Here is a 14,325-nt window from a genome sequence, read left to right on the forward strand (position 1 = left end):
TTTGCTACAAAACTGGGTAAAATAAATTTTAAAGCAGTAAATGGTGACTATCGATACATTTTATTCAACATATTTAAATATTTAAATATAATACAGTTGGCGTTCAAAATTTATGTGTTTGGAAGTGTTTTGTAACAGCAACAAAATTTTGAATTTGAATAAGACAAAATATAAATTTATAGGATAAAATATAAATCTATATTAGTATGGATAACATAAGATCAAAATATTTCAGTAAATATATAATTTAGCTTGTATAATTATGAATATTAAAATCCACAAAGAATTCTTTTTGTCTATATTCGCTGCGTTTGTTAGATATCCTGTCTCACTTTCAATGTTTTCATTAGCTGAAAATAAAGAACAACATTTGCATTAGTATTAATACTAAATTATTCACAATATCAACTTTAAAGTAAGTCTAAATATTTCATACATTGGTCCGCCTCGTTTATTAAATCCACTAAAACGTTTTCAGTATCTGAAATAAATAAAATAAACATGATAAAGCTTCATGTACAATTGGTTGTTAGGTAGAAATCTTTTCTGGTTCTTACAGGTTTCCTCAATATTTGTTTCATCTTCTGGGTCAGTTTCTATAACATCAATAGCTGTAAGACAAGATCGGAAATATTCTCAATTAAGTTTTTTAAACACGCTAGGTTTAAGGAAAGCACTTACAGGGATTGGCTGTGCCTTGAAAATATCCTGCGTCAGGTTCAATGTATTCGTTTACTTAAATAAAAATTTACAGATAGGTATATTTATATATTAATAATGTCTTTTATGTAAACAGATTAGTAGAACGGCAAATACGTATATTTGTAAGACGTTAAAGTTCCGGTTAAAAGAGGATATGTGCAGTTCTTATCAGTTCTATGGAAAAACAAAGGTACGTTTCTCGGAAACTATGTATTTGTTTTCTTGATCCCTTTGAGATAAACTATTTTGACAATAATAAAATTAATAAATACTGTTTATTTGAATTACCTATCTCTGCGCTTTTTCTTTGACGATAAGGTAGAGATGCACTGTAGCTATTGTTATTTATGTCGGCAGTCTCTGCATTCTGTAAGATTCCATAGATCCAACTTAAATAAGGGTTTATTTGCAGAAATCTATTTGTTATTCCATTTTCAAGATTAGATTCGCGTATGTTTTTCGATGGGAGTCCTAAGGAAATTATTCCAACTAGATTACTTTCATGAATAACGCCATAGCCAGGGTATACGTTTTCTCCGTAAGGATTTTTCCAAACCTGTGGAAAAAATATTATTAAAGCAGTTTTAAACGTTTAAACATAACATAAAAAAGAACTTAACTACGAGTTGTTCAAATTAAGATTGTCTATTTGATTGCGCAATGTATATTTGCATTTTTTCGCACACGCGAATTGTTATCTTTGCCTCAAAAAAGGTTGGAGATGTTGATATTTAACTGTTATAAAAGTATACTATATATGTACATGCAAAATTATTGGTTAAAAAGGGTAAGAAAGGTGATTTTTTATTTGCAGCGTCTTATTTAATCGTATTCATTAAAACAGCCAGTACTTACATATGAATCTACGCCGACTTCCAAAGGTAAATCCGTAAGATCATAGTCTCCAACTAAAACCCATTCAATATCATTTCGCTCGGAAAGGGGAAGTTGTGTACTTAAACTTAGAATCGCAATATCATTTTCAAAAGATGACACATTAAATTTAGGAAAAACGTCAATGCTATCAACAAAGTATATCCATTCCTGCAAGTCTCTTCCTTTAAAGGACACAGCTAATTCTTCTGGGCCACTTAATACAGCTTGGTTATTTGAATTGTTACTCAATAAACACGATGCCGCTGTCAAAACAAGACGGCTCTGAAGAATATTTCCGTAGCAGTGGCCATCAGTTAAACCACCCAAGTCTGTCCTCCTTTGCAGTAAAACTTGGTAAGACGGACGCAAAAACTCATTTTGCACGCACGGAAAAAGACACAATATAATTAGAGCTACCGAAATCATAATTTCTCTTGACTCGTCGGCAGGAAAACCTTGACTGTCTTCACGGCTTCCCTTTACAAGATTAAGATAGTAAGCAACCCCAGATGCACAGCGGAGATATAGCTTATCTCTTAATATAATTTATACAAGTACAGTAAAACCTGCGTTCCCAGGTTTTTTATTTGGCTATAGAAAACATAATATAAACGGGCCTTGAGATAACCCGTTATTTAAATAATTGAAACTTAAAAAGTAGTGAAAAGCATCATAGGCGTTAATCTCGCAATGATAATCATTACCTCAGAGACAGTCAAACTTTAACCGCTTTTTAAACATGTGCTTACTGTCTACCGTGCCTTATAAAATGAATGAAAAATTTACGAGGGCAGCTCACTAAACATTAAAATTCTTTGCAATAAAAAAGGCTACAAATTAGTAGAGAATCAATAACACACTTCAAATTTAAAAAATGGCGCTTTTTATTTATACTCTTATTATATTTAAATCTCTTTGATAAAGGAAATAATGTTACGAGACTCTAACCGGGTTATTTTTTCTACCGCTCATGTTTATAACAAACAATAAGTAATAAAATGGTAAAAAATTTAATTAATTAATTTTTGTCAAACGAAGACAAATTTTAAAAAAATTTAAATCGTACAAAATTATTTTTTATTTGCTGAGAACTCGAAAACATTACTATGTCAAGTCCCACATTTTTGTACTTTTCTATTTGCATGGATTACGATTTGTTTGTAAACAAACGCTGCTGACTGAGCAGCAGTAATCCGGTAATTTATGGATTTGAATGAACTGGTCCATTCAAAAAAATAGATAAATGGCGAATTCGTTTTAGGCAAGAAAAAAGATAAGCTGATGTTCCAAATGGGACATACCCTGCACCAGGCCTAATCGTTTAAGGGTCCAAATGGTTTTTAAATTATCTTTTCTCACTTCAGTTTGATTTTTGTAGACAACAAATCCCGAAAAAGCTCCATGAAAAAATTAAAATAAAAATGATTGGTTTTGTTAGTTACCATTTTACTGGCTAAATTGAATTGTGAAACAAAAGCTCGGACTTTAGGTATTAGGTATATCTATTCAATAAAACTAAGCTAATATACATATAAAGATTGAATTTGAAACAGTTTAAATATTTACAGATTCGCTTATTGTGTTATAAAACAGTAGGCTTTAAATAACAAAAGGTTCAAATTTTATTAACTTGAATATCGAGTACAATAAATTGTTTAATTTAAATGAAACCCCTTTTCTTTTGTTGCTGTTAACAAGCGCTCTTTCATGATCTCTTCAGTTGGGTAGTCTGGAAGCTTTAAGTAGTGAACGCAGGTGTTCACGGATGGATAGCTTCCAACGCCAGCGTCTACCTTTCGCACGACTGTCAGTCGTGGATGTAGGTTGGCAAGTCCTCCCGGGGGCAGGCTGCTACAGCCAGTTGTGAATTGAAGGAAGGCCTTCCTCTCGTCTCCCGACATGCTTAACAAAACGTTAACAAAGCGTTGGAATCCGGGACTAAAAAGGTATATCGCGTTATTAATAATGAAGAAATTTCTATAAAAAAAAAAAACGTACCTGTCTTTGTTGTAGCCAAGCTTTGGCTCAGTGTATGAAATAATGTCTTCTCGGCTCCAATGCGGGAACTGCTCGCCACAAATCATCATTCGGGCCTCAGAGGGAGTAAAGGCGGCTAACTTTTTTAGGGGGAACACTTCGTTGAATCCGTCGCTGAAAGCCTTCATTTGCTGAGCGATTCCGTCCTGCAGGATGAAGTTCATCAGCAGTTCGCAATATGCCTCCAGGTTGTTGATAGTGACATTCACAGACGACCCGTTTGGCAGCAGTTCCGCCTGGGTGTATCCATAGACCGATGAACTCGGCAGATACGTGAACGTAAGCGCCAAGTCTTCAAGGGAAACTTCCAAGCCATTTTGGGTGCGCAGCTTAAGCTCATCGATTAGCTCCTGTTTCTTCTCAGCGCTTAAAGTATCGTCAAACTCAATTGACTGCTTTCGCATTAACAGGTTTTGCATTTCTTGCAGGAATTGATATCGAGTTGGATCTATTTCCTTAAGGTTTTCCAATGACAGAATTCCGCCGAATGCGTTTGACTTATTGCAATCAGTTCGTAGCAGTTTAGTGCAGGTTTCCACTATGTCCGATTCTTCTGACACGACGGAGAGATCGCCATTTCGCCGGTCAGAAATTACTTTTTGGAGATTACGTGATAGAACTTTGTTGTGGCAAAGCAACTGGAGAAACGATGTGGACAGGGGTATGTCCACTAGTCGCATATCCTGCAATACTTTCGCCACAAAAACGCCGAAGAACCAGAAGTATTTCAGAACCTTCTCGCATATTTCGGTATTTTGCGGCAGAGGGGCAGGGAAAATTCCGTGCTCCCTGCGGTTTACGTAGTAGCCCACTGGCTTCGAATTGGCTCCAGCACTCTCCGACTGGTTTTCGGTGTCCTCGCCCAAGTCATCGTCGCAGAGCCACATACAGAGGTCGGATCGCTGGATTTCAGCAGCCACCAAGGCGTAGAACTCCAAGGTGGGTCCCAGGCCAGTTCCCTCCTCGTCCAAGAACTCCACCTCCAGCACGGACTTGCGATTGCAGTGGGTCTTCATAACCTGCATTGCCCACTTGAGCAGGTCCTCGTTTCGTGGTACTTTAACGCGTTCGTGCTTGAGGCGTCCAATGCGGAACTCGTGGTCATCCCGCCGCGGGCTCATGATGGGAATCCTCTGCCTCTCCACGGTCACGTCTCGCTGGGACTGAAGACAAACAATGCTGCGAGACGCGCCAAACGAGGTGCAGTTGAAGTACAGCTGCCTGGTTTCAAATGGAAACAGGAACGGGCAGGATTGGTTCAGATTCTCGCACCAGTTCGGCAAGGCGTTGCTTGCCAGCACCAGTGGATCCTGAATTTGCTGTTGCAGTTTGTTGGTTATCTTCTTGCTGATAAAGAGATCTTCGGACAACGCCAAAACGACACCATGTTCCTTAGCATCCGAACCGATTTCAGATTGATTGAGACCATTGATTTGGGTGAGCAGCTCAAGTACATCGTCGACGGAACAAAGGTTGTTGTCGGCCACGTTGAATCCAATGTGCATGGGCGAGTTGGGCGACAAAGTTGAAGCACCGCTCTTGGACGACACATCCGGCGTCTGGGGGAAGTCTTCCGATTCCAAGCCGGTGCTCTCCTGCGCCTCGGGCGTCACCTCCCGGTAGACAATTGTGTATGTGGGTTCCCAGATTTTACGGAACTTGTCCAGCTTGTTCAACTGGCTGCATTGCAGCAACTCCTGTACGGCTCGGAAAATGGTCCAGTCGGTGTTGTTCAAGTCGATTTCCACTTCGGGAATGCCACCAATTCCCGGACCTCGCAATTTCAATCCGAGCAGCGGCTGCTCAATGGTTTCCGGTCCACTCTGCTGGGGTTTGGGCAACTCAACGCCAATGGGGGATATTTCCAAATCGGATGTTTGATTAACATTGGTACGGCCGGGTCGCGGATCAAATGCAGGGATCAACGCGGAAAACTGCCTCTTCAGCACGAATTCATCGTCCCAGGACTTTCGCTTAGTCACTCCCACCAACCTGTTCTCCAGTGCCTCGTCATCCATAAAGGTGAGCAGGTTCCGGGAAACCATTACTTGCAGGAGAGTGTTGCCCACTTCTTCGTATTCGTCTTCATTCTCCTCCTCATCGTTGTCCTCATCCATGTCGTCCTCATCGTCCAAGTCGCCCAGCAGAGCCGGTGCTCGACAGCTCTCCAAAAAGTCCTCCAAGGACACCTGCTCGCTGTCGCTCGATGTGGATGTTAGACTCATTGTTAGGGTGTGATTTATAGTGGACGCCGATTGCTGGCCGGCCGAAGTGTTTGTGGGGTTCGATGGAGCTATATTTTCGCTATTATTCGACGATAAACTTGGATAACTTTGGGCGGTGCTCAGCAGTCCAGAGTGGAAGTTGCTCGACAATGCCAGCTTGACCAAACTGGTCACCGAGTGGCCGAGGAATGACCCAGATGCGTTCTGGTCGCCGTGCTCGTTGACATTCACATCCGCGTTTATGATCTGATTATCCTGGATATTAGTACCCTGGGAGGTACGGCGACGAGCGATTGCCGCAAATGTCTCGAGCAAACCCGTGTGGGTGGCCACCTCGGAGGTCGAGGGAACCTCTGAGGCCGAAGTTGTCGTCAGATTAGGAACACTGATACTCATCTGGCTGGGCACTGACACGCTTTCGGATGCAATTTGCTGGTCCTTGATGTCCACAATTGACAGCACGGCGTTGGGCTGCTGGGCTGGCTTCAACGTTACACTGGGTTTCTTTGAACTCTTGCTGGGAAATTCTTCGTTTGCAACGATGATTTGTTGTTTTTGATTTGCGTTCTCTGGATTTATCAGCGCCTGAGCCTTCGGGGTCTTCTTAGTACCGACTGCCGCATTTGTGCAGGGCATTGGGAAAGTGTCGGTAGAGAGGATATTGTTGGAGTTGTTGCGTATCATATCCACGCCGTCACGCATTTTGTCGATCATCTCGAGGGCCTCTGTCGAAAGTTGGGTGACTGGCTGACAGCCAGCAATGTTCGATGTTCGGAGATTTACGAGCAGGTCCTTCGATATCTTGTTCACCGAGTTGTTAGCGTTCATCTTGTTGTTCTCCTCAATGTTGGATATGTTTTTGATATCACTCTCGCGCGGCGACGAACTCTGGACGTCCGGCAGGCTGGTGCTCTGACTCGCAGCAACGTTCTCAGCTGGTTTGTATGGAGGCGAAAGGACGCTGCATATATTTTCTTTGGACAGTTCAGCTAGGGACAAGTTCTCCGAAATGGTGGCCAGGTCGGAAACAATACTTGAGTTAATCGCAGGCATGGAGTTATTGATGGCCGACAAGTCCGAAATGTGCTCCAACTCTCGACTCAACGGCGACGGTCCACTAATGTTGTCCTTATGCATTTGGTTGGTGCCCGACTCCTTGTGCTTGGCTCGAACTTCCCGGGAGGAAGATGTATTCATAGCAAGTTGGTTGGAGATTATCTGAGTCTTTGCCGAAGCAAACACGTTCTCTGCAATCGTCTCGACCGCCTGTTTCCAGGCCAAATTGTCCGCCGAAACGGTTTGATTGGAGGCGCCTTCGGCGTTTTGATTCTTCTCGGTGGCTTCGGGCAGCGACGGAGTCGAACTCGATTTGCGTGAGGTGAGTGTATTGGACTTATCATTGATCTTCGCAGCCGAATTAACCGTGCCCATGGACTGATTTCCCTCGAAGACGGAGAGATACTCGCAATCGGCCAACTTCAAATCGTACTTTCCCTCGGCTCCCATGCGATAGGAATTGCGTACGCCGTGATCCCACTTAACATCGATCCAGCCGTTGTGTGTTTCGCCAGTAATTGTGCCCTCGGCACATCCATCCTGATCCTCCCAGCGCCAGTCAACGCCTCTGACTACCCGAGCTCCTGTGGTCATGTGCTTCAGTTGAGCCCGAATCTGTCGCCTCTCGCGTCTTATTTTTGCCTCAGCCTCCTTGACGCTCTTTCCAATATCGTCGGCCACTCCCACCACACGACCGTAGATCTCGAATCCACTCAAGCTCAAGTAATGGGTCTGGCCAGAGGCATTGCGACCATTTTGCTGAATTCTGATGTGGCGATATCGCAGGGAGTCATCTGCGGCGCACGTAATGGGCCAAGTGGCTGTGCTGCCGGGCTCAACGAGGCTCTTGTCATCGACATGGGAGCTTAGAGTTGTCCAGCTCAGGCCATCCTTCGATCCCTGCAGAAGCCAGTTTCGCAGAGCGGACCTTCCGTATCCGCGAGCATGACGCAGTGTATAAGCAGTTGGGATAATGTAGACGCCCAAGTCGATGGCGAACCAGGCCTTCTTGTTGTCCTTAGTGTGACAATTGAGTGAGATGCTGTCGCGAGATAGGATATCCTCCAGTTTGCCATAGGGCAAGGTCTTTCCCTCCGAACTTGTCACCTGCACAAGTCCATACTGTGCCGGGTTGACCCAATCGCATGTCTTTGCATTGGAGCCAATGTAGAACAGCAAACCCTCCTCATCGAAATCGAATGAGTGCGTAAACACGGTGCCGGTTCTTTGCTCCCGTATTTTCTTCAGATAAAAGTACGTTGACCGGTCGAGATCGTACCATTGTTTTGCTACCATCTTTAGTAGATACTTGGAGAGTTGGCCAATTGTGGATAGGGGTTCCATTTTTAAAGTTCGGCCCGATCGATCGAACAAGGTGCTCTCGCATTCCGCACGCTCCAATCGGAAGCGAAGTCGTTTCTGCAGGATTTGTAGGCTGTAACCGGTGCACGGAGTGTCGTACAAGTAGACCGGCAGCTTCTCTGTGCTTTCCAAAACAGACACAAGCTTCTGAATTAGAATACTTGCAGTACTCTTTGTTCTCGGCTTGTTCGTTGCAGACTCTACGTTATCCTCAAGTATGCATTTCCTGAATACGGAAACTCGTTGTTTTTGCATTTTGTTTCGCTTGCAGCGCGGTGAATTGTTTTCCCAATGGTTGACCGACAAAACAGCCACCAACGCTTGCACCAATCCCGACGAGTGCATCTCATAGGCACTCACAACGCCATCTTCGTGGATGAGTTGCGATAGCTTCATTAGGGCGTCCGTCAAGGTGGTTTCCCAATTTCCATTCGGTGCCATGTGCTGCTCCTCGAAGGAGACCTCAATCTGCTTCACTATGTCCGTAAGTATAGCTACGGCTCCTCGAGGAATTGTTTGCGCCGATTTGAAGTATTTGTTGTAGATTTCCCGGGACAAGTTTCGAACTTGGAACTTCTGACCTTCTGTCTTGGACTTGTTGCGCTTCTTCTTAGCAGTCGACCAACCGGAGGCGAAATCGGGACCCAGGACAGTTTCTGCCGTGAAGGTATGCTTCGTTCCTCGGTTGCTTTCAAAAATGAAGCCAGGCAAGTCATCCTGCAGCACAGTTACTTGATGGCCCTCGGTGTTGTGAATTTGCAGTTGATTTGTTTTATGCGATTGCAGGACCCAGTTTCCAACAACCAGTCGAAGGGCACTCGCAGTGGGCAAAATGGGTTGCGAAACAACTCCTGGGATTACGCAGGAACGCGCACGCATCAGTTTCTCTAAAAACTCTCCACGATTTTCTGAAAAGAAGAAACATTATATTATATATTTGTTACAAATCACTGTTATAAATTTTATCATTATTTATATAGTTTATTTAACGCAATAATATATATTTTTAGCTTACCAGAACTATCATTTCCGTTTTCTGGGCTTCCACTCGAGTACATCGTTGCCAGTTTGCCGTCTATTATAAAACGGAACCATCCGTTGGAGCCGTTGGAAAGCTCCAGAGCCACTGAATCTGACCACACGTACAAGCAGTCTCGTCCCCTGCAAATGCTCCACTCCCGCCAATGATACGGCTTTCCTTGCAATATTTCCTTTGCGTCCTCCATGGGATCATCTAATTCGGAATTTGGAGATAAAGTACATAAGAACACGTTTCTTTTGAATCAAAATCATAAACTAACCTGAAGTTGATCTTGGTGTGACCACAACGCTTGTCGAAGATCTTTGCGCTGCTGCTGGTTCTTCAGTGTTTCCAGATAATTGCACATACAATTCTTCTGCATCATTGTCCATCAGGGCTTGGACCTTTGCAAACACTCCGAGTCTTGCAAAATGATCAAGAAACTCCTCTTGTGTTTTACACATAATTTCCTCAATAATGTTCAAAACAATTAAATGACCGTCGTCGTCATCCTGAAACGAATTTATAATACAAAAGTTATTTGAGTGTTAAAAAAAAGCAAAAATTTAAAATAATTATTTACCTCGTTGTCTAGGACACTGGCGACGACCTCGATTAGTAGGTTTCCACCGTTTTGGCCCGATGTTGAAGCTGCATCTTCGCTGAAACTGCTTTCGCTTAGACTTTGGAGCACCGTTGGGTACGCATATTGTACGATCTTCTTTATCAATGCCAAACTGGCCCGTCGCACACTTCCCAGCATGGAGCCTAAGAAGGTCCGACAGAATATGGGCAGAAGAACCTTTAGGTAAATGGGCGCCATTTCCGGATCTCCCCGTGGCTCCATCAGGGTGTACTTTTTGCCATCCTTGTTCAGGAGCGAGTGATCGGGAGACATCCACTCCCCGGGAGACTGCAGAATGGCTGCCACTTCGCGATGTCCGTCGTCCAGCCTTTCGCGTGCTTTATCCAGCGGTGTTTTTCCATCCTCATCTCGCAGATCCGGATAGGCTCCGAATTTGAGCAAGATTTTCGCAATGGCCGGGCGTCCGAAACAAGCGGCATAATGCAGGGAAGAGCTCCGTTGGCCCTTGTTGACATCGGCGCCCTTCTCACACAAATACTCGACCATCTCCAAGGTGCCAAAAGCTGAGGCCCAGTTAAGAAGAGTCTGACCCACATCATCCATACAGTTGACGTCTATGCCGCCGGATTCGATGGCCTCGCGGAGAGCCTCCGAGTCCTTCGATCGAATGCAATCGATGAGCTGGCGATGCGTGCGATCTGTGTTCGTGTTGTTGCGTCTGGGTCGTGGCGCTAGTTGGCCCTGATTCGGGTTGTTACTGCCTCGGTTTAAGGCTTGCCGCCCCTCAAACAAAAGCAGCAGCAATAGATCTGCAAATCGCATGCAGTCCAGCACGCATCGCTCATCGCCCTGCAGTGCTCGTTCGAGAGCGTCGGCCAGCTGGGATCGCAGAATGTCATGGGTGATGGAGGGAGATCCGCGGCAGAGTGTGGACAACAGGGAAATCGTAGTGGATATCGACTGCGGGGATGCGGCAGCATCGGATGCCTTCACTTTGGTGCTGTTGGAAATGGTTGTAGTTCCCGCCACGTTCTCATTGAGGGCATCCGAGTTTGTGGCAGCAGCGGGTGCATTGGAGCTGGTCGGCTGGGCTCCAGCCGCAGAAAGGGAAGAGTGGGTGTTGCCTCCAACGCTCTTGAGGCGCTTCAACAGCTCCGTCGTCAAGCCGTACTCAGCTAGAGGGGCTGGGTCCACCCACTTGCGCGTAAATCGGTCTGCCACGGAGGCAAAGCACTTCAGAGCGCCATCGGACACCATGGGGTCCTCGTGTTGGAGCAGCGTACTGAGACTCTCAACGCAGTTCTGAATGCACGGCGTGTTGGGCTCCACTTTGGTGCAGAGCCGGGAGACCACAGACATGGCCGAGTGCAGGGTGTCCTTGTGAACCTGCGAGCCGCAGTCCCGAATAAAGGACAGCACACAGTTGAGGCCGCCACCCTCGAAGACGGCACCCGCCTCGCGGGTGCAAATCAGCTCGAGCACTTTGATACATTGCTCGGCCAGATCGCGAGATGTGCGCGATGACAAGTCGGCAACCACAAGATGGTTGCAAATGGCCTTAATGGCTCCATCAATCGAAACGATACGCCTGGTGCACTCGGCCGAAACATCCAGGTAGTAGGTGATTGCTCGCGCAGTAACTTCGAGTACATTTTCAGGTGCAAGTTCATCCAGGAATATCTTACACAGCGCCGGCAAAAATGTTCGAGGAGGACAACTTAAAGGTACGAAAAGCAAAAAGGTTACTTAAGAGGAAAACAGATAGTGACATCTTAAAATACCTTTCGAAGCAACGATCTACATTATCAGACATCAGGAGCAGCATACATAGCTGCTCCAGTGCGATCAGTTGCATGTCCCGCTCATCTCCTTGTCCCATGGACAACCATTCCAACAGCGTCTCGGGGTCCACATCGCCCATCTGTAAAGTAAACAACAAAATTTGGAATATTGACTTTAAAGTTGTGACTATTATACATGTAATATATTGACAACTAAAACACAAATCAACAAGCACGCAATATAGAGCCGGCCTAATGGATTTCTTTCGTGCCTTACCAATCCAAATTCAGAGGACAGAATTTCTACAAAGAAATTGCTGCAACGCCCCTTAACTGACTAAAGTAGGTAATTACTAAAAGCATTTACAAGCGGAAAGTGTTAAATTTTACATATGGACAGTGTTTTCAAATTTTGAAAATTTTAGATGTAACTTTTAAAGTCATTAATCAAAAGCAATCTTGTGAAAATCGACAAGTCACATTTAATCCATGATTTCTGCCAAATGCATAGAAACATTTTTACGCAATAGCAAACATATTTTCCTCACCGTGATAAATGGGTTTATTTATTACTCATTCGATAAGCTTTTTACAGCTTGTTATGACTAACCTAGGGCAGCTGCATTATAAAATTTTAGTCGTCCTTCATTTAAATGACAATTATTGATAAAAAAAAAAAAAGTTTTTTTGTTGTCTTACTATGCGATTTTTCCAACTTATTTTATAAATCTAAACCGCAAACGAAAACTATTCTTCTATATTGGATACCGGTTCACTTTAATCAACAAATTACTTATTTTATAATCTATATTTACTTATTAAAAATAACAATATATACTTACCGCTAATCGAAAATTTTTTTAAGCGTTTTAGCCAAAACTGGAAAAAAGATATAAAAAATGTATATGTAAGTAAAGATAATAAGAAATACTTTAGCTTATTGCCCATATAATGGTTTCCTTTGTTGCTAGGCATTTTGCTGTTGGCATGCAATTTCATAACTTGGTACCAGCTTGGTCAAGTTAATGTTCTTGCCATTGATAAATTTACTGTATGAAATTTACTCATGAAAAATGAAATCAGAAGTTTTTCAATATGAATACATTTCATGGTTCTTACAGAGATTTAGGGCAATATTGGGGTTTCCAATTGGATAACGTATACATAATTCCTTTTTAAGTAACCTGAATTGCCTAGTGCACACATGGCACACAAAGAGATAGTTGGAGGGAAATGGCGTTGTACCATCTGAACTCATGAAAATTTGTCTACAGTGTCGTAAATTTTGTCAAGTCATAATGTTGTTATATAGATTGTTTTTATTCAAGATAAGGACAAGTAAAAACCTAATTAAGAAAAAGAAACAACAATACAGTTAATATAAACACACATTGGTACCTACGAATGCACATGTGTATGTATGTAATTTTTTTTACTTTCTCACTCAATTTTATTTTTCTTATGATTTCAGTAAACAGCTTGTTTCATTAAAATACTCAAAGGGAAATAAAAAAGTGGAAAGTGCAGTGCTTTTATACATTTATTTTCTGTCCAAGAAATGTACCAGTTCTCAATTAAAGAATGATGACACTTCACTCTTTTTCGCCCTCAACGAAATTCCAGTTGTGTATGTATAATTTGAAGACCTTTCTTTTCTAAAGTCAAACTACTTTAGAGTTACATAAAAACGCAGTTGTAATAACCATTGTCTTCGCCAAAGCATGTACACATTTCACAACACATATAGGTACACTAAAACATATGTACGTAATGTAATTGTCCATTATTTATTAACATTTGTGTCGTGTCTGTTTAAGAATACATCTGTATATGAATACACAAATTTCAACGAAATAGTTATTGAACTTAGTTGATATACCTTATTTGCATTATATTGAATATGTTGCTTCTATTTGCAATCTCTTTTAAAGCTGCTCTCTAAAGCTTTTTAAAAATTACTCAATACACCACACTATTTTTATTCACACAAATATCCAGCAGCTCGAAAATTGATTATAGAGATGAACAAATTGCGATAAACGGAACGACTTATCGACCTAAAACAATCGTGGAATAAATAAGGGGTATTCGAACAGCAAGCGTTCGGCCTATCGATATATCGAAATTTGTTAACAAATAATATTTGTTTTCCAAACATGTCAGCTGTAAAGTGAGTATTGTATCGTTGGAATTGTTTGTAACTCACGTGAGATATTTTTCGTTACCAAAAATTTCCCTATCGAAGTTTTACACTTGAGGAATATTTAATACACATATATGTTAGTCGAACATAAAAAAATAAATTAAATTTTAACAAACTTCTTGTTTTGCAAAACATATGCGTCTGCTTATTTTTTTTTTTGAGTTTTGTTTACATTCCAATAGTTTCAGACCTCACATTAGACCTGTTGAATTTACTTTATTTACACATGCTTTTTGTTCCCTTAATATCTGGTTTACTGCTTACATACTTCGTTTTATTTGGAAATCTTTGTTGTTATAAAAATAAAATATATATAAATAAATATTATCACTGATAAAACACTGATAAATATTATCAGAATTAAACCTGATCCCTACGGTTGAATTCGTATTCAATTCAAATACAGCGCGAGTAAATCCTTATGCTCTTTAAGTAAAAGATCTTATAAATAAATTTATGTTGACTCACCGTTTATT

At 42.2% G+C, this 14,325-nt stretch overlaps 2 protein-coding genes across 2 annotated transcripts; both read right to left on the reverse strand.

Annotated features, from left to right (window-relative positions):
- Nucleotides 1-41: 41 nt before the first annotated feature.
- LOC108089119 lies at nucleotides 42-2,043 on the reverse strand. Its single transcript, XM_017187233.2, has 6 exons — nucleotides 1,558-2,043; nucleotides 991-1,258; nucleotides 682-735; nucleotides 558-611; nucleotides 437-481; nucleotides 42-350 (listed from the first exon to the last, which is right to left on the reverse strand). Exons 1-6 carry the CDS (start codon nucleotides 2,002-2,004, stop codon nucleotides 232-234), a joined length of 987 nt encoding a protein of 328 aa, XP_017042722.2. The 5' UTR covers nucleotides 2,005-2,043; the 3' UTR covers nucleotides 42-231.
- A 1,133-nt stretch (nucleotides 2,044-3,176) lies between these two features.
- On the reverse strand, nucleotides 3,177-13,672 carry LOC108089158 (E3 ubiquitin-protein ligase Ufd4). Its single transcript, XM_017187282.2, has 8 exons — nucleotides 13,526-13,672; nucleotides 12,489-12,525; nucleotides 11,647-11,786; nucleotides 9,863-11,582; nucleotides 9,560-9,791; nucleotides 9,274-9,492; nucleotides 3,577-9,166; nucleotides 3,177-3,516 (listed from the first exon to the last, which is right to left on the reverse strand). Exons 3-8 carry the CDS (start codon nucleotides 11,784-11,786, stop codon nucleotides 3,234-3,236), a joined length of 8,184 nt encoding a protein of 2,727 aa, XP_017042771.1. The 5' UTR covers nucleotides 12,489-12,525; nucleotides 13,526-13,672; the 3' UTR covers nucleotides 3,177-3,233.
- Between the last annotated feature and the right edge of the window lie 653 nt (nucleotides 13,673-14,325).

This window comes from Drosophila ficusphila, unplaced genomic scaffold (assembly GCF_018152265.1).
Source record: "Drosophila ficusphila isolate 14025-0441.05 unplaced genomic scaffold, ASM1815226v1 contig_723, whole genome shotgun sequence".
Taxonomy (NCBI): domain Eukaryota; kingdom Metazoa; phylum Arthropoda; class Insecta; order Diptera; family Drosophilidae; genus Drosophila; species Drosophila ficusphila.

Excerpts from the sequence above, each read along its gene's own strand:
- LOC108089119 (XM_017187233.2), bottom strand. The coding sequence starts at position 2,004 with ATGATTTCGGTAGCTCTAATTATATTGTGTCTTTTTCCGTGCGTGCAA. Across the intron at positions 1,259-1,557 it reads AAGTCGGCGTAGATTCATAT|GTTTGGAAAAATCCTTACGG; the intron begins GTAAGTACTGGC and ends TTTTTTCCACAG. Across the intron at positions 351-436 it reads AATAAACGAGGCGGACCAAT|CTAATGAAAACATTGAAAGT; the intron begins GTATGAAATATT and ends CTTTATTTTCAG.
- LOC108089158 (XM_017187282.2), bottom strand. The coding sequence starts at position 11,786 with ATGGGCGATGTGGACCCCGAGACGCTGTTGGAATGGTTGTCCATGGGA. Across the intron at positions 9,792-9,862 it reads CCAGTGTCCTAGACAACGAG|GATGACGACGACGGTCATTT; the intron begins GTAAATAATTAT and ends AATTCGTTTCAG. Across the intron at positions 9,493-9,559 it reads CACACCAAGATCAACTTCAG|ATGATCCCATGGAGGACGCA; the intron begins GTTAGTTTATGA and ends ATTCCGAATTAG.